The sequence below is a fragment of the Pollachius pollachius genome, assembly GCF_949987615.1.
Source record: "Pollachius pollachius genome assembly, chromosome: 15".
NCBI lineage: Eukaryota > Metazoa > Chordata > Actinopteri > Gadiformes > Gadidae > Pollachius > Pollachius pollachius.
The window spans coordinates 3,896,860-3,922,463 of record NC_136948.1 but is presented as its reverse complement, the minus strand read 5'-3'; the positions used below and the strand labels follow the sequence as shown (position 1 = coordinate 3,922,463).

General features: G+C 52.1%; 1 protein-coding gene across 2 annotated transcripts in view; it reads right to left on the bottom strand.

Annotated features, from left to right (window-relative positions):
- atrn (attractin) overlaps positions 1-25,604 on the bottom strand; it is an 88,765-nt gene that overhangs the window by 45,921 nt on the left and 17,240 nt on the right. For both annotated transcript variants that reach the window (XR_013812492.1, XM_079752919.1), the window contains exons 5-19: positions 23,870-24,075; positions 21,325-21,493; positions 19,452-19,542; positions 18,222-18,489; positions 17,525-17,708; positions 16,647-16,801; positions 13,532-13,616; positions 12,692-12,891; positions 11,421-11,542; positions 8,770-8,908; positions 8,215-8,396; positions 6,266-6,485; positions 5,773-5,958; positions 1,626-1,871; positions 959-1,096 (exon numbers count right to left, since the gene is read on the bottom strand). Coding sequence is in view for 1 of the 2 variants with exons in the window: in XM_079752919.1 (XP_079609045.1) it covers positions 959-1,096; positions 1,626-1,871; positions 5,773-5,958; positions 6,266-6,485; positions 8,215-8,396; positions 8,770-8,908; positions 11,421-11,542; positions 12,692-12,891; positions 13,532-13,616; positions 16,647-16,801; positions 17,525-17,708; positions 18,222-18,489; positions 19,452-19,542; positions 21,325-21,493; positions 23,870-24,075 (2,591 nt within the window). In the remaining variant the exon portion in view is untranslated. The remainder of the gene's footprint in view (positions 1-958; positions 1,097-1,625; positions 1,872-5,772; positions 5,959-6,265; positions 6,486-8,214; positions 8,397-8,769; positions 8,909-11,420; positions 11,543-12,691; positions 12,892-13,531; positions 13,617-16,646; positions 16,802-17,524; positions 17,709-18,221; positions 18,490-19,451; positions 19,543-21,324; positions 21,494-23,869; positions 24,076-25,604) is intronic.

Genomic DNA, 25,604 nt, shown 5'->3' with positions numbered 1-25,604 from the left:
CCCAACGCAATTTTCAAATAAACGTCATTTCACATCCCATCAGCCCCGGCGGCTGATTGATGGGCTGGTGGATCGCGTGTCGAGATTCATTTCAAAGGAGATCTTAACAGACCCCCCCCCCCCCCCCAGGGGTCCGGCGCGGCGGTGAAGAAGACGACATGACGTGCGCACGCTGAACTAGGGGTAGTTTGGGGGTCCAGTCCCTCCCTTTTATGTATACTAGTGGAAGAGGTAGCATGCTAACCACTAGGACAACTAGCATGCTCACTATGCCAACTAGCGTGCTAACTAGCATGCTCAATATGCTAAGTAGCATGCTAACGAGCGGACCGCGGGCGTAGCCAGCTGGTGTAGGAGGGGTCTGACAGACGGAGCGTCGGTCGGGGCTGACGGGTGATCGGGAACGTGGTGGTGGGGGCGTCTCAGGAAGAGATCAAAGCCTGGAGCGGCGTTCCGGAGTTCAGGAACGACCAGCGGTCTGACGGCGCCGACTGATCCCCACTCTCTCCTCGGAGGAGGAGCAGACGATGAGGTGAGCCGAGCTGAACCGACTTTTTAAGGGTCCCATGACATGCCACCAGGTGTAAGTGTGATTCGCCGTTTACAAGACGTTTTGAATATCGGTCTCTTGTGACATCACTAGTGGGTGTGTCCACCTAGATGTATCCCTCCCCATCCCTCCAGCTCTTTCTCCTTCGTCGTCTTGCTCCTCTCTCTCCCTTCTCCCTCCCCATCCCTCCAGCTCTTTCTCCTTCGTCGTCTTGCTCCTCTCGCTCCTCCTGAGTGAATTCAGGAACGGTGAACTCACGTTATCAAGGAGCAGGTAGGGGTCAGGGGTCACCCTGCTCTATGACTGCGGGCATCGAACCCAGTACCTTTCAAGTGGGAGTCAAAGCCTCAGCACCACACTAACCAACCCCGCCCCTGATTGGTCGATTTATCAAGTGGGGGTACTCACGCTGGCAGCTGCCGCCGTTGGTGGGTTCGCCGAAGAAGCCGAAGACGCAGCTCTCACAGTGGGGTCCGGTGGTCAGGTCCTCGCACTTCTCACACACACTCTGGTTCACACACTGGCTGTGGCCGTTGCACTGGCACGCTGCAACACACACGCAAGCACACGCACTGCATCATTGGAAACCAACGGCTGAGGCACTAGCAGACATTAGGGTCTCATCTTATCTAATCGGGGTTAAGGCATAAGTAGCTGTGTCATTATATAGCTTGATAAACATTTGCACATTGTTGATAAAAATATAATGACTTTAAGAGCCAATGTCACGATGCTGAATGACACTATGTGGTGATATATTGCAATTCATAGATTAGGTCATCAGAAATCACGATTATTACATAATTTGCACTGATGAAATGTGATAAAAAGGGAGTAGTTCAATGGAAAATATAATAAAAAAAATACGGTATGAAATCGTCCGATTGTATAACATTGCATAACGTCATGCCGTACATAACGTGATTAAGGTACATTGTTATTATTGTATGTTATAAAGTAAAAGCATGTGACTACGAGATGAAGCGATCTGATTGGACAGGCGATGAGATGAAGCGATCTGATTGGACAGGCGAGGAGAACCAGTGGCGGGGCCGCCCTGCTGTGAAGGCCGTACCTGGGCAGTGGATGAAGGACCAGTTGTACTTGGCCTGGCCAGGGCACATGCTGGCGTTGAGCGCCACCTGCAGGCTGGGCGCCATGCCGGGCAGGCTGGAGGGGGCGGGCATCTCCGTCTGGAAGGGCCCCCGGTAGGAGCCCTCCATGCACTGGCCCTTGCCCGTGTTGCTGGGGTCGGTGCACCAGCCGCAGCCCGGCTGCTCCATGCACTGGGAGCAGGTCCCGTACCCCGAGCAGTTCTCCGCTGGGGGGGGGGGGGGCAGAGGGTCAGTTGGGGACGCTGTACTGGGATGCTGGACTGGGACGCTCGGTGGGAAGAGGGTTTTTAGTTGAGCTGAAACATAGTCCCCTCCCCCCCATCTCCCTCAGGGATTTATTAAATGAAAGCTCATTCTGGCCGGATGGAACGATTGGCCGGGATTAGGACAGGCCTGCCACTCATATTCCTCAATGGGTTTGGCCGGGAATTTGATTTATCGGTTGATTTGGTCGAGATGTTAAAAAATAATTTCAAAAACCTGGCAAAAAATGTCCTCAATGTATTGCCGACCTGTGCGTAAATCGAATGTTATGTTACGATTTTTACTTTACAGTTCTTTGAGATCCTAGTGTTGATTCGATGACACTATAAGTCTCTTTGGAAAAAATAAGTATTTTGGAACACTAAATCTAATGTGCTCAGGGGCTGGGTCAGTGATAGTTGAGTCATCACAAGTAATATTAATAATAATAATTGATCCGTTTTTTATAGCGCTTTTCTAAATACTCAAAGACGCTTTGCAAATAAGAAAGGAATACATACAGACAGTACAGACACTCAAACAAAAGGGAAAAAATAAACAACACCACAACAATGGGCAACACATTAAGAGAGCAGGAGGGAGTGGAAGATGGCGGAGGGTGATTTGTCAGATGTTGTAGGTGGTCCTGAAGAGATGGGTTTTAAGTTGACTTTTGAATGAACAGAGTCAGTGTCAGAGTTTCGGATGGCCAGAGGGAGGGAGTTCCAGAGGGTAGGGGGCGGCGATGGCGAAGGCTCTGTCCCCCAGGGTGCGACACTTGGTCTCGGTGAAGTAGGCCACAATAACAGCACACCTCAGGTCTGATCTACACTTTTGCTATTGTGGTGTTGGTTAAGCTATGGTTTAGTCTTGACTAACTTAAAGGGTACGTATTTAACCGGCGGGTGTGACGTTCCCCGCCACAAGCCATTTCCAAAGCAGTTTCACGGCTTCAATGACATCACAAGTGGGCATGTTCACCCCGACGGAGGCTGGCCGAGCAGGGGCCTGTTAGAAAATGAACGTTTCCCTGCGAAACTGATCGAAAAAAAAAAGTAATGGTCGTTTTCATGAGATGGTTTAAACTGAATTAACGAGAGTTGATTAAAATGGCGATCTTCCAGGCTAGTGAACCAAGCAATCACCCTGGCGTAGCTACGGCGGTGTCGTCAACCAAACAGCCTCCTCCGGATGTTTTAATGTAGTCCGAGCGCACGCCTTCACGTTTACATTAAACTCGTTAGCTAGCCCTATCATTCACCGCAAGGCAATTCTAGAGAAACCGTGTGCATGTGCGCTTGTTTTTTAAGATTTGTGTGTTTGAGTAACACAACATGTCACAGACATCCCAAGGGGCCGGTTGGGAAATTAATTTCTCCGGCGTTGGGTGTAAAAGGCCACAGTCACGGATAAGAGATTAACCTATACGTTCCCCCCCACCCCCGGGGACACGTCGCAACCTTATGTTTGGCCCTTAACGACTTGCACCTAATTAACTCACGGACGACGAGACCTAATTAATAGACCGTCATGGCAACGAAGGGCAGGGGGCTGGACTTTATGAGGGCTGCTATATAATGTTGCGAATGACCTCGGTCCACGCAGGTCTTATCGTAGAATTACAGAGCTGGAGGCGGGCCGTAATACGCTTTACACGCAGAGCAAGGCTGGCCGTAATACGCTTTACACACAGAGCAAGGCTGGCCGTAATACGCTTTACACACAGAGCAAGGCTGGCCGTAATACGCTTTACACGCAGAGCAAGGCTGGCCGTAATACGCTTTACACACAGAGCAAGGCTGGCCGTAATACGCTTTACACGCAGAGCAAGGCTGGCAGTAATACGCTTTACAAGCAGAGCAAGGCTGGCCGTAATACGCTTTACACGCAGAGCAAGGCTGGCCGTAATACGCTTTACACACAGAGCAAGGCTGGCCGTAATACGCTTTACACGCAGAGCAAGGCTGGCCGTAATACGCTTTACACGCAGAGCAAGGCTGGCCGTAATACGCTTTACACACAGAGCAAGGCTGGCCGTAATACGCTTTACACGCAGAGCAAGGCTGGCCGTAATACGCTTTACACGCAGAGCAAGGCTGGCCGTAATACGCTTTACACGCAGAACAACACTGGGTTGAGTTAAGGTTTAGAGGCAGAACAAGGCTGGCTTAAGTTAAGGTTTAGAGGCAGAACAAGGCTGGGTTCAGTTAAGGTTTAGAGGCAGAACAAGGCTGGCTTAAGTTAAGGTTTAGAGGCAGAACAAGGCTGGCTTAAGTTAAGGTTTAGAGGCAGAACAACACTTTTTTTAAGTTAAGATTTAGAGGCAGAACAAGGCTGGGTTAAGTTAAGGTTTAGAGGGACGAACAACACTGGGTTGAGCTAAGGTTAAGAGGAAGAACAACACTTTTTTTAAGTTAAGATTTAGAGGCAAAACAAGGCTGGGTTAAGTTAAGGTTTAGAGACAGAATCATTCTTTATTGGAGACCGATCCGTGTGGTTAAAACGGTGTTTAGCGAGCCAGAACCGGGCTTGCTTTAGAGACGGACTGCGGTGTCTGCACCTGTTTTGTTGTGCTGCTGGAGCCAGCGGAGGAGAACTGATTGACTGGAGGATTTTTCGACCGCCGCCGCCGCCCATTCTAAAGCCCAGAACAAATACACGGAACAGTCGCCCACTGACACATAGTTGTACAAATGTAGCCCACTTGGTTAGCGACATCCCGCTTCATCGGCTGTATAGTATCGGTTTGTGGCCTGATTTGGGTAAAGCTGCACCCGAATTTGAATCACACAGCGAGGATGAGCGGGAGATCACAAAAGAACACATCTCCGGCGCGGTCAGAACAAGGTTACGCCGTGTGTGTCGCATGCGTATCGGTGTTTGTTTAGATGACTAAATCGGAACTCTTATCTTCTTATTGGTTCAATGAAAGGATAATGAGTGCTCCTTTCAGAGCTCGATAACAACCCGGGCGGCCATTGTGCCTCAACGGCTCCATCACCTTTGTTTGCTGATTGGCTGAGCCGGGAGTTTGGCTCCCCCGCCGTCGACAACGCTCCATCAATTGCCGCTTAGTATTTGGGTCCACTCAGAAACCCGCTCCTTTGAGCGCCACCGCTTTCATCTCCTTTATTTATCTTTCACTCGTCTCTCTCATGAATCGTAATTTATCCCCCCCCTCCCCCCGTCGTCGTCTTCTCATACATCACCCGCTCATAGAAATGTAGAGCGAGACGGAGACAGAGATGGATATGGAGAGGGGACGAGGGATGGAGGGGGAGACAGAAAGAGAGAGACAGAAAGAGAGAGAGCAAGCGATGAAGGGGATGGTGAGAGGTGGAAAGAAAGGGATGGAGGGAGAAGAAATGAGAGAAGGTGGAGTGGAGGGAAAGAGATGAAGGGCGAGAGTGAGCATGGGCAGGAGATTGAGAGCGAGAAAGAGAGAGACAGAGATAGAGAAAGAGAGAGCGAGAACCAGACGGGGCTTGAGGTAGAGGTGGGAGAAACAAAGAAAGGGAGGAGGCGATGAGAGAGCGTTGAGACGGAGAGAGAGGTAGAAGAAAAGGGAAACGGGGAGAAGAGAGAGAGCGTGGCTGTAGAGGGAGAGGGAGCGAGAGAGATGGGGAGGAGGTGAGAGAGCGGGATGGTTAGGGCCAAGGAGAACGAGGAGGAGGAGGACTAGGAGGAGGAGGGGGAGGAGGAGAACTAGGAGGAGGAGGAGGAGCAGGGAAGAAGGGGAGGAGGAGAACTAGGAGGAGAACTAGGAGGAGGAGGAGGAGCAGGGAAGAAGGGGAGGAGGAGAACTAGGAGGAGAACTAGGCAGAGGAGGAGGAGGAGGCACAGGGAGGAGGAGGCGGGACTCACGTGGGCAGGTGCTCAGGGTGTACCACTCCATGCACTGGCCGAAGGGGAAGGAGGCGACGTAGGCGTTGGAGTCCACGCACTGCTTCATGTTGCTGCACCACATGCACTCGGAGCTGCTGATGGTGCACTCGTTGCAGTTGGTGCGCAGGGCGCAGGGCGTGCGGCACGGCTTGGCGCTGTGGTTGGCTGAAGAGGGCGGCGAGGGGAGGGGTTTCAGGGACAGGAAGTAAGAAACCGAGCGGCACAGAGGGAGAGTTGACTTTTGTAAGGGGGGGGAGAGGCCATCGCCGACGACGTGACGTTGACGTCACCGTGACAACACCGTTGGCATCACCATGACGTCGGCATCACGTACCAAACGGCAGGAAGAGGACAACGCGGTCATTCCTTTCGTCGATCCACCCGAATCAAAGCTGGCCTATCATGGACCTTTATTCAGCCGGCGGCCATATTGGTTAGCCGCGTAGGGGAACCTCCTAGAAGGTGGCCTTACCGGGGCGCTCGCACAGGCTGCCGTTGACGGGGTTGATGCAGCTCTGGGCGCGCAGGCCGCTGGCCGCCGGCTCCGCCAGGTAGCCGCAGAAGCCGGCGTCGCTGGGCTCTCCGGGAAGCCACTGCAGGCTGGTGTTGGAGAAGGGCGACATGTCCTCCCAGCACCAGTACGACACGTTGATCTTCCTCAGGCCCACCCAGGGGGTCACCAGCGCCTTGTACTGGGGGAGCCACAGAGAGGGGGAGGGGGTCAGGGTGCTGGTCATCAGCTGATACACGGCCTCATGCTGGGACACGCACGCACACACGCGCACGCACACACACACACACACACCTGTGTCGGACACGCCTGTGTGAGACATATCTGGTGGTTTTTGTGTATCTAATCTACTGAAACCATCAACAGACCAACGATAGGCTGACTTTATTTCCTCTCCGGTTCCATCGCTTGGCAGAACCATCCGCCCCGTCCACAGCAGGTGGTCCCCGGTCCTAAAAACCCCCCGGCCCCTCATCTGTCCCCTCCTCTCCCGGTCCTAAACCCCCCCCTCATCTGTCCCGTCCTCCCTCCAGGACCGGGGAGCCGGCCGTGGGGAACACACACCGCTCAAACAACACTCCCACAGCCCTTGTCCTCCCTCCATCTGGGCTCGGCTGCTCCTGTCTGACCGGGGGCCAGCGGGGGGGGGGGGGGGGGGGATCGTATGGGACCCCGAGGGTTCAACGCCTGCAGCCTGACATCCCTCCTTCTGTTGGGGCCAGGGCAGTACGTAGCGCTGGGCGATTTGGCCGAGAAATTTAATCTCCAATTTTTTCAAACCAAACCCGATTACCGATTTCTATCTACTTTTTTATATAAGTGAAAAACATATATATATTTTTAAGTTTGGATTTTATTTGAAGTATAACAATGATTAAGCAAAATAAATAACACATATCTCCCACTCTGCTGCGTGCCTCAGTTTAAGACGTTGGAATAAATGTGTGGTGCTGCTGCTTGAAAAGAAAAGAAAAAGTAATCGATTTTCTTTAAAAAAAAACAATCTGCCTAACCATTAATTTTAATTATAAAATGAAAATGGAGCAATCGCCCAGCTCTGGAAGAACGAGACCTTTGTGTGAAAGCGGGGAGCCTTTGAAGTTGGGAATCGAACCAACAGCCATTCGGACCAAGATTAGCACTTTGGACCTCATCTGTTAACTTTGGCAAACTTTCATTGCAAACAAGCTTATAGTACAGCTTTGTACTCTGCAACTAAGAACCATCAATGTATATTATGCTTTGGTTATCATTATTTGATGTCTTTCCAAATCCTATTCCTGTCCTGTACATATTTAGCTGGACAATCGCTTCACCAATTCACAAAGCGGGTTTAGTCTGGCACCTCTCAGAGGGCGCAGAGAGAGAGGCCTCTGGACACCGGTGAATGTTCTGTTCTTCTCTGAGAGCTGATGTACCGTCCAGCTGGGTTAATTCTGCCCTGATCCAACTGACCGTTCCACATCAGCGGCCGCCAACTTGGTTGTTTCATGGAAATGCCTCAAAGGCGCTTTTCTGCCCGTTCACCCGAATCAAACCCCGCCCCCTTTTAGATAAAGGGCTGTGATTGGCCCGACCCGGGGCCAGGTCAGCTGGAGATCTGACTGAACGGGAGGGAGGGCAGTGAGAGTCATGTTCCCAGGCTTGGACATTTTCATTTCCTGTCTGGGATTAATAAAATACAAATCATCTTGACCTTTATCCTGTCAAAAAGGACTAATGAAAGACGACTTGACAACCCGAAGCTCATGAAACACGGTGTAATGATGGGGCCACACACACGCGCGCACACACACACACACACATCGTTATTCATGATACTGATCGGCTGATACACGTAAACACACACCTGTGTGAGACACATCTCGTGTTTTAGTGTATCTTATCTATTTTTCCTCCTCTTTACTCACCACCACGCTCATGATCTGCAGCTCCTTCAGGACGAAGTCCACCTCCTTGGGGGAGGTGAGCGAGGCCAGCACGCCGCTGTACCCGCGGCACGCCAGCTTGGCGTTGTCGTACGAGTCCTTCGCCGTCAGGAACTTGAGGCACGAGTTGCCCACCAGATGCCAGCTCTCGCCACACACGTTCTCTACAAGGAGGGGGGGAGGGAGGGAGGGAGAGGGAGAGAGAGAGAGGGAGAGACAGACAAAGAGAGAGAGAGAGAGAGAGAGAGAGAGAGAGAGAGAGAGAGAGACAGACAGACAGACAGAGAGAGAGAGACAGACAAAGAGAGAGAGAGAGAGACAGACAGACAGACAGACCGAGACAGAGACAGAGACAGAGACAGACAGAGACAGAGACAGAGACAGAGAGAGAGAGATATGCAATGAGTCATCTGCATACCTCCAAAGCAATCACCGTGCTACATCACAGACACGCTGCCGTGTCCTGGAGCTGGTGATGCTCGGGGGTCACCATGACGACAGTACCACCGCCCCTCTCCTCCTCCTCCTCCTCCTCACCTGGCAGGGAGATGCACTCCTGGTTGCGTGGCTCCCACTGGCAGTTCTGGTCCGAGGAGCAGCTCTTGCAGCTGGTCTTCTTGTTGCACACGAACGAGGCGTTGTCCTTGGGACAGCCGTCGTACTCGCTCACGGCCCCCTGGTGTGGGGGGGGGGGGTAATAAGAGAAGTCAGTGGTTGTTTATATCCAGCATCAAGCATTGTACACGATAATAGACACACTAGATCCATGCCATCGACGGGCATGTAGGGGTTAGACAGTACAGATCCATGGGGATAGACAGTGAATCCATGTCATTACGGAGCAGGTAGGCGTTAGACATTGGATCCTGATCCATGTCAATAAAGAGAAGGTAGGGGTTGGACAGTGGATCCATGTCCCTAAGGAGCAGATAAGGGTTAGACAGTACAGATCCATGCCATTAAGGAGCAGGTAGGGGTTAGGCAGTACAGATCCATGTCAGTAAGGTGCAGGTAGGGGTTAGGGCTCATCCTGCCATAGGATGCCTACAGGTTAGGGCTGTAGATAGTGAGACACACAAGTCATAAACCTGTTGGCACGTAAATTCAATCTATACTATCTTCGTCGTCATATCCCCAGGGCAATTACTTTATGATACAACTATGAGCTATGGGGGGGGGGGGGGGCACCCCGGGGTGTTGGCGTCGGAGCGGCCGTCCAATGGCCGGGCGGCACCATGCGGTGCGGGGACATCTAATATAGCCTTTATTTTAATCTGGTGCCTCGGTGGACAGGAGAGTTAGGAGCGACAGGACGTGGGCTGTGGAGGAGGAGGAGGAGGAGGAGGAGGTGGGGGGAGATGATGGGCTGCGTGGGCTGAGCCACGTCTCCGGGAGCAGAGGGAGAGGATGATTAAGTTCTATTAGGTTTCGAAGCCGGGCGATTACGACGTCCCTGTCTTCTGAACGTCGGAGCGGTTCTCCTTATGTAGGGAACGCGGGCGAGCGGAACGAGGATAAGGTCGGGCGAGGCCTCGCGTTGGGACCCCAGGCAGAGGGGAGTCATCGGTGGTCACCAACGTGGGACACAGAAGGTTCCTTACGACAATGTACCTCTTCAAAGTCCAGGAGGATGTGACGAGACATCAGTCTGGGGACGGGTCTTGCTTCTCTATTCGGTACGCGCTGTGTCATGCACACTGAATCGTTACGGCCCGTTTGGAGAAAACTTTCAACTATGAAGATGTCAAATGTTGGTACGAATCCCACTTAGGAACAATATTTTTAGAACACGGTAAATCAGGGAAGACACCTAATTAGGTAGGACACAAAACTTCAGCGAGGCACCGGCTCAAGAAGACACCGAATGTAGGACGGCGTCGAAACGAGGACACTGAAAACTTGAGCGGAGCGCCGACTCCAGAAGACCCCGAAAACGAGGGAGCTCATTGGTCCGCACGCGGCAGAGGACGCCTGGAGTCGAACCCGTCAGAGAGAAGCCACCCCACGGTGCGGTTCTGCGGGGCGCGGCTGCTTAAAGCCGTCTCCGAGGACCCCCTGCGGAGAGCCTCATGTATTAATACCCCCCCCCCCCCCCCCCCCCCCCGCTGAGGAGGGAGCCGGGGAGGACACACGTCTGTCATCGTGTTCCAACCTCTGCAGTCGTCAACTGGGGGGGGCGACGCCTCGCGCTCCACGTGCCCCCCGTTACCGTGACGACGGTGTTATTAAAAAACACTGATTGGTCGAGGTGCACGCCCCCCCCGCTGGTGGCGAGGCCGTGACCCGAGGCTTTGGAAGTGCATGATAGGCCACCGCAAATAACTTACTTACTACTCGTTTTGCACTCACAAAATTTGGATCTACTGTGTTGTACTGTGCACCGTGATGTAGACACAGTAGTACACACGGCTCAGTCATGCACAGGGCTTGTTTCGCGAGGTTGACGCTAGCATCACAATGACCGCGTCCATTTTGGCAGCATAGCAGCATTGGAATGTTAGTTCATGTGTTGGTCTCAAGGGTTTTGGTCGTTGTTTAGTAATATATCGTGAAATGAGTTGTCATTATGCAGAGACATTGTTGTGTTTGAAATTCCCACTGCGTTTCTCATGTGAGACCTGGCAAAGCTTTCAATATCCTCTGTATTTTGACGTTGATTTGGGTTTTTTACAGTAATACAACTCTTAATAACTAAATCAATCCCATGATGCACTCCGATGAACAAGCCCTATATAGAGAGATAAAATTCAAGTCCAACAACATATAGATACCGTATTACACTGTACACACTGATACAGGTATAGGTACCGCTACAGGTACGGAATTACACACTATACAGTAATAGAGAGAGACAAATGCGACCCCAACATGCAAATCAGGCGACCCCACGTGGGACCGCGACCCAGAGGTTGAGCAACACTGCTGTGTTGTTAAGGGCTGATTATGGTTCCACGTCAACGCAACACATGGACCACGCAGACGCTTCAACGCAATCATGAATCTGGACCAATCAGAGCCCTTGCTGCTGCATCGCCTCAAGGTTATCGTTTTTGGGAGGCGCGTCAGGCCCTTGCGGTCGACGCAAGAAGGGTCCACAAGGACGTAATGCCTCCGTAAACCCCCTTACGTTGCGTCGACGTGGAACTATAATCAGTCCTTTAGCTCTTTAGGCTCCGTTTTGTGCTCACCGCGGACGAGGAGCAGTTGCTGCCCAGCGACAGACACTTGACGGCGCACCACTGGCAGCCGTTGGTGTTGGCGGTGCAGCTGTAGCAGTCGGAGTACTGCTCACAGCGCTCGCTGTCCGGGTCTGGGGAGGAGGAGGAGGAGGAGGAGGAGGAGGAGACCGGCACAGAGAAGAGGTTTAATGGTCTGTCATCGAGAGGTCGCCACCTTCTGGTGTTGCATGTCACTAAAGCACATTGTTCCATATAATTTATGATTCAATAAATAAAATAATCTTAAATAAGTTAATATGTAATAATTAATACCTGTTTAATGATAACTTATACAATAACAAAATAAACACATCCTCAAAAATATATAATTTTACAGACCATGTCAAAAGGGTAAACGACCATCTTCTCTATCCTCTCTATCTTTCGAGCGTTTCGCCGACATGAAGACAACAGGCTAGGCTTTAAGATAAATCTCGCGGAGACAACGAGGAGTCAACACGGCAGAGCGGTGGCTGAGTGTTTTGCGAGCCATCTGAATCCAGCTCATTATCCCTCTGAAGTCCCTAACGGCTGTAATCTGCCGAGCCAGCGTGAGGGCTCTGCACTGACGTCCCGCACCGCGCTGTAAATGCCAAGGCTGTCCTGTAATCCACGGAGGTCTCGTGGTGCACTCCCTGACATCACTTCATTACGGCTCCGGCGTTCACGCGTACGATGTCAACACAGCGATTAACGTCACGCCGGGGGTAAGAAGAAAACAAAAGTGAAACCTTTTTAAATGCCAGCGCGCTCGCCCCACCGAATCCTCACCAAGGCAGGGGGATGCGATTTAAAGTGCAGACGGCGACTGTGCTCGTACTATTTATAAGACAACGACTCTCTGAAACGGTCCCCTTGTGTGCTGTACAGTGCAGTGTTTGAGTCATCGCCATTTTGTAGTGCTCGCCTGAAAATTGTAACTGTATGAATCCGGTTCCCTCCAAAGTGCACTACTTCATACCCATAACGCTCCTTTTTATGCAAATGAGGCGTCACAGGGTGAACAGCTGGTTTATGCCGCTAAAACACGTCACGCCGACAGATTACTGCCACATAACTAGCACCCGACTCCCTCCCTGATGTGTGTTCTCTCAGTAGTGTACGATACGGTGTTCACTGTATGGGGAACAGGGAACGCGGACACGAGTGAGCCAATCGGCACGGTGCTAGCCGCGGCCGCGCGACGATGACCTCACAGCACTGTGGTCACCATGACGACGACTACAACGTCAGCGACTTACACGTGCGTCCGGCGCAGGCGGCCGAGGGCTGAAGGTGGGCGTGGAGGCAGGCCGCCAACGTGTCGTTCCACACGCAGCGAATCCCGGGCCAGGCCTGGCCGCAGGAGGCGGGGCTTGAGTAGGCGGAGCAGTTTGGGGAGGTGTACATGAGCACGTCGCTCATGAGCAGGCTGTTGAACCCTCCGAACACATACATCACCCTGGGGGGGGGGAGAGGGAGGTAGAGGGAGGTACAGAGAGAGGTAGAAGGAGAGAGAGAGGTAGAGAGAGAGAGAGGTAGAGGTAGAGAGAGAGAGGTAGAGAGAGAGAGAGAGGTAGAGAGAGAGAGAGAGGTAGAGGTAGAAGGAGAGGTAGAGGTAGAGGTAGAGAGAGAGAGGTAGAGAGAGAGAGAGAGGTAGAGAGAGAGAGAGAGGTAGAGGTAGAAGGAGAGGTAGAGGTAGAGGTAGAGAGAGAGAGGTAGAGGTAGAGAGAGAGAGGTAGAGAGAGAGGTAGAGAGAGAGAGAGAGGTAGAGGTAGAGAGAGAGAGAGGTAGAGGTAGAGAGAGAGAGAGAGGTAGAGAGAGAGAGAGGTAGAGGTAGAGAGAGAGAGAGAGAGGTAGAGAGAGAGGTAGAGAGAGAGAGAGAGAGAGAGAGGGAGAGAGAGAGAAGGAAGAAAATAGAGAGACGTATTAGAAAAAAAAAATGGGAAGATGGATGGACAGAGCAGGTTTTCGTTCTCATACTGCTCATCCTAGACTACATTTCAGCACATTTACTAGAGCTTCTGCATCCTGGAATAAATCAGATAGTGGTATATATACAAGTATAAGTAGTCATTATATCCATGACCGTGTTTACTCACCCGTCGCTGAAGATGGCAGAGTGACCGAAGCGATTGACGTCATGATGGAGATCAGGTCGAGAGAGAACCTTCCACTCATCACAGCCTGGGGAGAGACCGGGAGGGAGACAACCACACAGGGAGAGAGAGAGAGATAGGGGGAGAGAAAACGAGACAGGGAGAGAAAGAGAGACAGGGAGAGAGACAGAGAGACAGAGAGACAGAGAGAGAGACACAGGTGGAGAGACATAGAGACAGAGAGAGAGGGAAAGAAACAGAGACGGGGAGAGAGAGAGAGAGGTGGAAAGACACAGAGAGAGAGACAGAGAGGTATAGAGAGACAGACAGGTAGGGAGAAACAGAGACAGTGAGACAGACAAATAGAGAGAGGTACAGAGGTGGAGAGATACCAGAGATAGAGAGACAGGCAAAGAGAAAGAGGGGCCGAAATACAGAAGACAGACAGACGAACAGAGAAGACAGACAAGGGGACAGGGAGACAGGTACAAGGTCAGATGAGGGACACTCTCCTGATGACTGATCTAACTGATGTGACGTGATGACGTGATGATCTAATGATGTCACGATTTGTCCTGCAGGCTAGAAGGGTCCGCGGCTCGACAAGGTCACGGTACCATTCCCCTCCCACTCGAGGCACCTTGGGCAAGGCACCGGGGAGCCCACTCCATCATAGGACCTGCCCTGGAGTTGTACCAATCAGTGTTTCCCCCAGCACTGTATGGTCAAGGCGGCCGCCTTAACGACAATAGGGCCCCGCCTTGACTACCAATGTATAAAAATATATATATCTGCATCTGCACCCCAACCTCGACACACATACACACACACTTTTACCCAATATCTTTTGTCAAGAGAAGACAGGATAGGAGAAGCAAAAGAGGGAAGGAGAGGAGAGGAAAGAGGAGGCAAGGGGAAAGGAGGAGAAAAGGAGTGAGGAAAGGACAGGAGAAGAGAGGAAAGGAGAGGAGTAGAGAGGAGAGGGGAGGAGGAGAGAGGGAAGGAGAGTAGAGGAAAGAGAGGAGGAGACGAAAGAGGAGAGGAGGAAAGGAGGAGGGGAGGGGATAGGAAAGGAGAGAAGGAGAGGGGAAAGTAGAGGCGAGGAGATGAAAGGAGAGGAGAGGAGGCGGGAAGCAGAGAGGAGGTGAGGAGAGGATAAAAGGGAAGATGAGAAAAGGATGGGAAGAGAGGAAGAGAGGACCAGAATAAGAACAAGGAGGAGGAGAGAGTGAATCAGTGAGTGAATCAACAGCAGCCTGACGAGTCAGCACATCCAACCTTCAAAGACGTAAATGAAGACACTCGGACTGCATCAGAGCATCTCCAGCCTGCAGGGCCTCAGTGAGCCCCCCCAGTCCCCAAGAGAGCGACGCGCACACACACACACACACACAAACACACAGTTAGGCTGTGGTCACCTAGCACCATCTGCTGGCCGACGGGGGTACTGCAGCCCGACCGGGGCTGATTGGAAATTCGTTAACGACACGTCCACCACAATGTCAGTCCGATGGACTCTAATTGAGTGGAGCTCGTTAAGGAGGGGCAATTAGTCGCCTGAGCTCAGCACCATCTCCACAGTAATTACCAGACAATTACCGGCTGCAACGGCAACCGGGCTCTTACAGCTGTTGGGCAAGGGGGAGGAAAAGCGGGGGGGGAGAGTGGGAAGGACAGTGGAGGTTAAAGCGAGAAATTTCTTTGAGGCGTTTCTCCGACAGCGGCTCTCCGGGGAGTCAAACAACACTCCGCCATGTCTCCACAGGACACAACCGAGGGTACAGACGGCTAGCCCTCCCCATCCCTGGACCCGCGGCGACCTAGCACCAGGCTAACTAGCCTAGCTTCCACCGTAGCGGCCACAGTGCCTCGACCGACACCTTCACTCACAAAACACCGTAGAACCACGTAGACAGAGCTGTTCCCGCAGATCACGTCTGTTGCCATTTTTTTTTTTTACCCAGAATGCCGCCTGTTATCCGCATGAGCAGAAGCCAGCAGATTGAGCTGCAACCCCCCCGTGGCGCTAGGGCGACTGGGCCGCCTGTCAATCACCCGGTACAACGGCAAACCAGACCTGCAGTGCCCGGAGCCTGTTCCCATCCCGGACCCTGGTGGGAATGTACCGTACCGGAGATCCCGGTAATGAGGGAATGTCTCCGGAACGTTCCACGCAGCAACCAGACGCTCCGAGAGCCTTCAGCCGGCTCGCCATTGGCTCGTTGGCTCCGACGGGTAATTACTGCTCAGAAGAGTTTCCGAGGGAAGCGTTTGATGGTTTATGCATACGGCGTCCATTTTGAAACCCACCCGGTAGAAGTCTTATTATACAAAGGATAATGAAACCTGTTAATTATGCAGCGGAGGAGGTGTGTGTGTGTGTGTGTGTGGGGGTTAGGGAGAGAAACCCGGCTTTGAATTCATAGTGGGTCTCCAACTGGGAAATGTACACTTCCACCAGTATCTCCAGTAACACGCGTTCCCTAAGGTCAGTGAGGCAATAACATGAGAGTCTGTCGGAGCCTGCGCCAGGCACCTCCTCCTGTGAGCCGATCAATATTCCACCCTGTCCGCATCCATCTCCGAAGATCCCCGGGACTTGGGAGAGACGAGATGCATGGTGAAAGACACGGAGATAATTACCTATTTATTCTGCTGGAGAGCTCCTTAACAGCACGCATCTGTATTCACCGCCCCGCCGCCCGGGATAAAACGCCTCAACGGATAAATTGTTCCATCCGGAACAGTCTTCGCTGGCAACTCAAGGAAACATTCTGGGTGTCTGTATCTGTCCGAGAATGTATCCGCCCGTCCGTGCATCCGCCTGTCAGTGCATCTGTCTGTCTGTCTGCGTAACCGTCTGTGTGTTTGTCTGTGTGTGTGGATCTGCTGTTTATCTGTCTATGTATCTATCTGCCTGTCTGTCTGTCTGGCTGTCTGTCTGTACATTGATCTGTCTGTGTAATCTGTCAGTGTATCGATCTGTGCGCGTCTGCCTCTGTCTGTGTTTCTGACTGTTTCTGTCCGTCTGTCCGTTAATGACACGGCTCAAGGACGCCACTTGCGTTGGGGAGGGCACACCCCCCCCCCCCCACACCCCTCCCCCCAGGGAGCTCACCGAGGTCGTAGGTCATGAAGTCGGTGGAGAAGCACTTGGCACCATGGCTCATGGACGTGTCGTTGTGCGTGTTCCCGCCAAACACCAGCATGGCCCCGCCCACCAGCACCGCAGAGTGCAGGTAGCGGAAGAAGCCGCTGTCCCGCAGGATGGTCCTGATTGGACAGAACACACGTCAATCACAGGCATCCCGCAGACAGCGGTGGATAATCACCAACGTTAGGATTATATTATGAATATGGATTTGACCACGCTAGCTACACTAGATTAATATAAATGTACAGGTACCGTTGGACCATTAGTGGACGGGTGTATTACATGAACGTTTCTCTGAACCATCAGTACCTTTTAATGTTAGTTTATATTCTAAAGACATTTAGAAAGTACAATAAAAGATTTAGCCTTGTGCTTTATCTGAAAATGTTCAGATAAAGAAACAAGGATTGTCATTGGCTAAGCTCTGGTCCAAATAACGAAACAAGGCTCGTGATTGGCTCAGCCTTGGTCCAAATAATGAAACAAGGCTCATGATTGGCTAAGCCTTGGTCCAAATAACGAAACAAGGCTTGTGATTGGCTGCGCTCGGGTAGAGTTAAAGAATGGCCCTTAATGTAAGCACTTATTGTGTGTCGTATTTAGTTATAGTAGCATCTTATCATAGCTATCTTTGTTGTAAACGGAGAACGGGTTAAGCTTGCGATTGTTAGCGCTTGCCACTTGGTTCTATGAACCTGTTCTACTTGCTGTACCGACAGCGATATACTGTGTCACCTTCTTATGACAAATGTACTTCTTGTAAGTCGCTTTGGATAAAATCGTCGTGCTAAACGCCCTAAATGTAAATGTAGACGAATGGAGGCGTGTGACTGGCCGCTCACCACTTGCTGCCTTCCACCTGGTACTTGTAGAGGTCTCCGGCCAGGCCGTACTTGTTGGCGCTGTAGGCCTTGTAGCCGCCGTGCACGAAGATGGAGCGCGAGGCGGGGTCGTACACGCTGCTGTGGCCGTAGCCCCCCTGCACCAGGGCCCCGTCCGTCGGCACCATGCGCCACGAGTTCCTGGCTGGGGTCACACAGGGGGCACACAGAGGTCACACAGAGGTCAGCGCTTGCTGAAAGGTCAGCGGTGACACAGGGGTCAGAAGCTCGGGCTGTGTTTTGGTCCATTACACAATTCCGCGGTCTGTTATTTTCTATTTCCAACCAGACGGTTGTTTTTCTACGGAAGCAATAACATATTTTTATATCTACATTTTGTATCAAACCCCCTCCATAGTGGAGTCCCCCCCACCTGACTCCCTCCCCAGGGGGTCCTCCCTGGTACCTGACCCCCCCCTCCCTAGGGGAGTCCTCCCTGCTACCTGACCCCCTTCCTGGAGTGGCCCCCCAGTACCTGACCCCCTCCCTAGGGGGTCCTCCCTGCTACCTGACCCCCTCCCCAGGGGGTCTTCCCCACTACCTGAACTCCCCCTGGTCCCTGACCCCCTCACTAGGGGAGGCCTCCCTGGTCCCCGACCCCCTATCCCTGTCCGGTAGCGGACCCCCTCCCCTACCCCCTCCCGTAGCGGAGACCCACCGATGTCGTACTCCTGGACCTGGCTGATGTAGCCGTAGAGGGGGCAGTGTCCGAACAGCACCAGCATGACGGCACCCCCGGCGCCGTCGCCCTCCTCCTCCTCCGCCAGCGGGGGGACCACGTGGGCCGTGTGGCCCACCACCGCGTACTGCTCCTTGGCCCGCGGGCTCAGCAACACCCAGGTCTGGTTCTGCACGTGGAAGGCCCACAGCTGGGTGGACACGTTGCCCGTGGAGTCGATCTTCCCCCCGTACATGTAGATCTTCCCCTGGGGAGGAGGAGCAGATTGAAGGAGAGGAGGAGGAGCAGATTGAAGGAGAGGAGGAGGAGGAGGAAGAGGAGCAGATTGAAGAAGAGGAGGAGGAGCAGATTGAAGAAGAGGAGGAGGAGGAGGAGGAGGAAGAGGAGCAGATTGAAGGAGAGGAGGAGGAGGAGGAAGAGGAGCAGATTGAAGTAGAGGAGGAGGAGGAGGAAGAGGAGCAGATTGAAGGAGAGGAGGAGGAGGAGGAAGAGGAGCAGATTGAAGGAGAGGAGGAGGAGGAGGAGGAGCAGATTGAAGGAGAGGAGGAGGAGGAGGAGGAGGAGGAGGAGCAGATTGAAGGAGAGGAGGAGGAGCAGATTGAAGGAGAGGAGGAGGAGCAGATTGAAGGAGAGGAGGAGGAGGAGCAGATTGAAGGGGAGGAGGAGGAGGAAGAGGAGGAGGAGGAAGAGGAGCAGATTGAAGGAGAGGAGGAGGAGGAGGAGGAGGAGGAGGAGCAGATTGAAGGAGAGGACAAGGACGAGGAGGAGCAGTGTGAGGTTCATAACGTCCACGTGAAGAACCGCAAGATTTTTTTATGAATATGCCGTGCGAAAAAAGTTTCTTTGTTATATGATAACGAACGGTGTGGTAATAAAACCAACTGAAATTGCTTGGGGTGAGATACAAGAGCTAATTGTTAGAAAAACAAGCTGTACCCAAACGGTTCCCTTGATTACACTATAAATAAAAAAACGCATAACTCCACCAGCGCTACTCTCTTAGTCACTGGAAGGAGTCAAACCAGTCATCCCATAACACCTCATGATGCGTTGCCTTTCCTTTGTTCAAATATGCTTTGTCTCGCATGTAAACAAACTGGCATGCCCACACGTCTTGAAGCTCATTGGCTAAAAGACACAGGTGTGAATCAAAAGGTGTGTAACAATGAGACGAGGTAATCAACAGGTGATCCACAGACAGCGCCGTACCTCGTACTCGGCGAGCGAGTGTCCGTAGCGAGGCGTGACGACGTTCACACTGGCATCCAGGGACAGCCAGCTCCGGTCGGTCAAGTTAAACCTGTAGAGAGAGAGAGAGAGAGAGAGAGAGAGAGAGAGAGAGAGAGAGAGAGAGAGAGGGAGAGAATGAGAGAGAGAACGAGAGAGAGAGAAAGAGAGAAAGAGAGAGAGAACGAGAGAGAGAGAGAGAGAGAGAACGAGAGAGCGAGAGAACGAGAGAGAACGAGAGAGAACGAGGGAGAGAGAGAACAAGAGAGAGAGAGAGAACGAGAGAGAGAACGAGAAAGAGAACGAGACAACGAGAGAGAGAACAAGAGAGAGAGAGAGAGCAAGAGAGAGAACGAGAGAGAGAGAACGAGAGAGAACGGGAGAACGAGAGAGAGAGAACGAGAGAGAGAGACAGAGAGAACGAGAACGAGAGAGAGAGAAAGAGAATGAGAGAGAGAAGGTGAGAACGAGAGGGAGAGAACAAGAGAGACAGAGAGAGAGAACGAAAGAGAGACAGAGATGGGATGGAGAGAAAGTATCAAGAATCTATTCACCATTTTACTAATAGGTCATTTATCAGACATTTCTTTCCAAGGTGACTTGAAGTGAATTCAGACATGTCATTCGGGGGCAAGTAGGGGCTAAGGCATCATTCTTGCTCAAGGCACATGGGGATCGAACCCAGTACCTTTTGACTTGCAGCCACTACACTCTCCTGACCCTCAATCTCTCCTGGATTGAGTTTTGTTATTTCGTCTTCATGTTATCTTTATTGGTCCCGGGGGCCATGAACGTAAGTCCTGTGATATTGGCAGCTACACAGCCGCGTAAACACTGTGGAATGACCGGCTGGGACCGCTTCAGGGACGCCAGCCCAGCCAGTCATTTTACAGCTTTAATTACACCCTGCAGTGCCCTAGATAGTGCTCCGACACCCACTTCCTGTTGATTCCCTCAGACAGGAAGTGCTGGCCAGTGGACCTGTGTTTTAGTATTTCGCCGCCAGAATAAATGATGGATATATATAGAGAGAATATATCGAGGTCTAGGAATCAGGCAGAGAGCAGAATCGCCACGCACCATCATTTCTTAGCAACAGGAATACCCTAGCAACAGGACTGACGACAACAAAGACTTCAAACACACTTCAGTCAATCTCTAAACAAACAAGTGTCAGAGCACAGACAACATTTTTTCTCTAAGTCCCTAATCCCGCTCTAAAACAGAAAAGAAAACTGACTGCTGAACCAGTGTCCCAAATGCATCGACACATCCCATAATAACACACCCTGGTGGGGGTTACCTACTCTGATTGGGTAGCAAAGATAACCAACAACACCCCTAGACACCCATAGTACCCCCACACCCTCCAAGTCACCCATAGTCACCCCAAAACCCCCCCAGTCACCCATAGTCACCCCACACACCCCCTTAGTCAACCCACACCCTCCCCAGTCAACCCAACACCCTCCCCAGTCAACCCACACCCTTCCCAGTCAACCCAACACCCTCCCCAGTCAACCCACACTCTCCCAGATACCATGTCACCCATGGTCACCCCAAACCCTCCCTGTCAGCCATGGTCACCCCAAACCCTCCCTGTCACCCATGGTCACCCCAAAACCCTCCCAGTCACCCATGGTCACCCCAAACCCTCCCTGTCAGCCATGGTCACCCCAAACCCTCCCTGTCAGCCATGGTCACCCCAAACCCTCCCAGTCACCCATGGTCACCCCAAACCCTCCCTGTCAGCCATGGTCACCCCAAACCCTCCCAGTCACCCATGGTCACCCCTCCCCAAACCCAGGCCTCCCCGGTCCCCTCTGAATCCCACTGGTTGCCGTGGGATACGTACGCTTTGACCATCTGGTAGTCGGAGGTGTTGAAGACGTAGCCCCCGATGACCCACATAACCCCCTGGTGGACCAGCGCCCGGTGGGACGCCCGCGCCAGCCCCGCCTCCTCGTACTCCTCCCGCCGCCAGTAGGAGGCGTTGGCCGGCACCGACACGGAGCAGCCGGGACCTGCAGGAGAGGAGGAGGAGGAAGAGGAGGAGTAACAGCAGGAGGAGAATAGGAAGGGGAGGAGAAGAGAAGGAATAAGAGCAGGAGCAGAGGAGGAGGTGGAGGAGACCACCTCTTTGTCCAAGTTGGGCTTATTTTCAGTGCGTCGGTTCAATGCGGTGCTGCTCTAGTCACACGCCTGACATTTTGTTTGGGAGAACTCGCCAAATTCTATTTTGTTTGAAGGACCCTGGAAATAAATATGGCATGTCCCTTTGTTTACACGTTCATCCCTTTAAATATTTACATTCTGGAATCAATCCCAGCATCACCGGTCGAGAGGCGCCGCCACAGATGGAAATCTACAGCGGGTTCCTCAACAACACAACACAACAAACAATGAGCTGGTCCCAAAGCGGGAGACAAAGGAAGTGTCCAGGAAGAGCACCACGCCAACACAACCCCAACACTGGGAGAGAGGGGGGGGGGGTCGGGTCAGAGCCCAGCAGAACCCAGACTCTTATTTCAACCTGCGAGTTTCAACCTCCGGCACGCGGGCCATAGGTGGCCCGCAGTACGGCCACGATCCAACGGTTTGTTCCAGACTGACCACTGTACTGATGAAAATCCTATCAACCCTAATGTATTTCTTATTTTATTGCTTATTTGTTGGGTCCACACATCTGCTATCAAGAACGACTAATAGAAAAGGGATGATTCAATGATAACCAGAAGGTTTGAATCCAACACAACTCGCTGTTAGGATGTTTACCAACCAATTGGCCATTAAGTACATTAAAAGGGGCAAAAGTGCAAAGGAAGTTATCACAAGCGGGTTTCCGGATTGGCCCAGTACACAGTGGTCACGTGACAGCACAGGAAGTTGTGTGATTCGCTGTGCCGGTCGAGTACACTGAAACAGCTTGGTTTGGTGGGCGGCATTTGGCTCCTGCTAGCTAGAGTGTCGAGGTGTCCCTGAGCAAAACACCTCATCCTGATTGTTCCTGGTGAGCTGGCTGTCGCCTTGAGTGGCTGACACCGCGTCGGTGTGTGAATGTGTGAATGAATGAATTTCAGGCAATATTGTGAAGCACTTCGGGTGGCCTCTGGTTACAACAAGGTGCTGTATAAGTACATTCCAGTCCATTTGTTATTTGTTTTCTGGCCCTTTCTAACCCCGACGACCCCAGCACTGAACAAACTGAAACAGCCCCTAGACCTCGACGGCGCTTCTTAAAGCGGGCATTGAAGAGCCTCGCCCGGGTCCGGAGAGGCAATTTGTGGAGGGCCAGAGGCTCCGTGGAACCGATCACCCGTAGCGGCAAATCCATTAGGAAATCGCTGCTCCGAGCTCGCACGCCCCCGCCGGTTGGAGAAAACACCGCTCTGAGGGCGGACGGGTGACGGGAGCGACGCTAGTTAGCCTTCAACTGAAACACTGGGACACGAAGGCGCGAGAGGCTAAAGGCCACGCGGCTCGGCCTCAGTAATGAGGTGGCCATGGAGCGTCGCGGTGGTGGCGGGGAGATAGCGGAGGTTAAATTGCAGCGTTTACCCTCCGTCTCCGCGGAGACGCTTCGCCAGGAAGCCGACCAGCCGACGGAGCGCTTTGAGACGAGTTTCAGAAAAGTGGGCGTGCCCGCTGGGGACGGGTCGTTAACCAATAGGGAGAGGGGGTTTTAACAAGCACCGCTGTGGAGGTGTGTGTGTGTTTGTGTGTGTGTGATGGCAGAGCTGAATGTGCTCGCAGTATCTGGGTATTCAAACTTCACCTCCGACCAGGGGGAGGGAACAGAACATTCTGAAATGTCCTAGAACGTTCTGGAAAGTTCTGGAATGCTCTAGAACATTCTGGAACACGGCTCTAGAGAGAAGGATGAGAACGTCACCCCCCCCCCCCGACACTGGTACTCTACGGTCTTATATAAAATCACACACACAATTCAATACCTTATTTATAGCTAACACAGGACGCATTCTAACGAGTTATGATTAGCAATTATACAAGCGTATCATCATCCCGTTTGTAAGCTAACGATGTGGGCCACATGCGGTCACAAGCACACCTCCATCAGTGAATATGTTACACATCATGTCGCACATCACCTCACAATGAAAATTATCCAATTAGCTGAAACATAAGTCGCAGAGCCAACGACAAACATTATAAAAATTCTTCATAACATTATCGCAGTTGCAAGCTAATGAGCGGATGCTTCACGCACTTACATCAGCGAATACGTTTGCATACATTTAAAATACACGCAGCATGAGCTGTGTATATTTACATATTTACAATGTATGCTAACGTGTGCTAACGTATGCTAACGTATGTTTTCATATTCCAACGTCTTCGGTTGCCGTGGAGGCCACGCCCTGCCCCCTGCAGTTCCGCACCTTGCCAGCCGGGGTAGCAGGAGCAGGACTTGTTGCTGGTCTGGCAGTAGCCCCTCTCTGGGAAGCCACAGTCGGCCTGGCAGTAGGGCACCTGGCACGCCTCCCCCTTCCATTGGTCCTCGCACACGCACTGCACCGCCACGCCCGTCCCGTTACCGGGGCGACACTCGCCACGCCCCGAACAGTCGTTAGGGCACGAGTTCACCCTGGAGAGGGGGAGAGGGGGAGGGGAGGGAGGGGGAGGCAGAGACAGGAAGGGAGAGAGAGACATGGATATAATGATGGAGAGCCACGGAGGAGGATAAAAAACGATTTTCTTTCGTGACCGTATAGTCGTCGTCAACAGAGACATGATCAGAGGCCTGTTGCTCTCGGAGCCGTGTTTCACCGGTCTCCGGGGTGAGAGAGTTTGTTTTTTTCACACTAATTTGAACTCCTCAACGCATCATCGCCCTACTGATCGTTTGAGTTTAAATGCGCAGAAGCCTCGGCGGCAAACTTTCACACCGGGTCCCGTGGTGTTCTCTACCGGTGAGCGCGGAGCCAGCCACGGAAATAAAGATCTGACGGTTCGGTTTGTTGTCGCCGTCGTGTTAGCTTTGAAGGGGAGAACAAAACTCCAGCGGAGACAAGATGGCGTCGGACGTCTTCTTTCATCATCCCCGACGGTCAGATGGTCAGACCTCCACCCCCCGCCGCATCAGACACCGGAGAACAAGCACGCTTCCATCTCCACCCTCCTCCTCTTTTTAATCTCCTTCACTTTCTTCTTCACCTGCGGTCAGTCTTCAGTGGTTGTTGTCAGATGATGCGGGTTTCAGGATGCTAAAAGACTTCAAGCTAACGTTGGGCTAACGTCATGCTAACGTCGTGCTAAGGACAGTTCAGATTAGCACTGACTGTCATTAGCACGACGTTAGCACAACGTTACCAATACACCGATTTTTCAGCTGGTGTATTGGTGTGACCAATGCTCCCATCTGAGTGTCGAGGTGTCCCTGAGCAAGGCACCCAACCCTAACTGCTTCCGACAATTTGTCTGACGTCCTGCATCTTGAACGTGTGTATGTGTGCATGAATGGTTGCAAGTCACTTTGGATAAAAGCGTCTGCCAAATGCCCTTAATGTAAATGTAATTATGATGTAGTGGACTACCACTACCACAAAACATAACCAAGTAAACCCATTCCTCAGATTGGTAACATTTCACCGCAATCTCTGCAGTTGTTTAAGAAACTTTTTAAGAATAGCAACCCCCGATAATTACAGTGTGCTTTGACTCTTTGGATACAAAACCTCTTGTCTTGTCAAACTTCTGCGGTCGCCCCTACAGTCTATCTATAGTGCCCCACGGAACCAGTCCTGGGTTTCCTGCTCAGAACCGGCGCCTTGGAGAGGTTCCTGCTGGGTCGGTTCCACACAAAGACACGGTCGGCAGAAGGTCGGCCGTGTCTTTGTGTCCGACATCCTGGACTGATTCTTATTCATAACATATATTCAAATCACTCTATATCGTGAACCGAATACGTATTTCATCTTTTTTCTTCGTTTCCAGTATTTCTCGACAATCCCGACATCCCACAGAAAACCTCTGGTATGTGCGAGATTACTTAAGACTATGAAGCTATACATAAACAAAGACGATAAAACTCTTTCTGATTCCGATACAGAGCTTGGGTCTGAATGCAGGGAGGAGCAAACGCTCAATGGAGGAATTGCAGAAAGTGTTACAGAA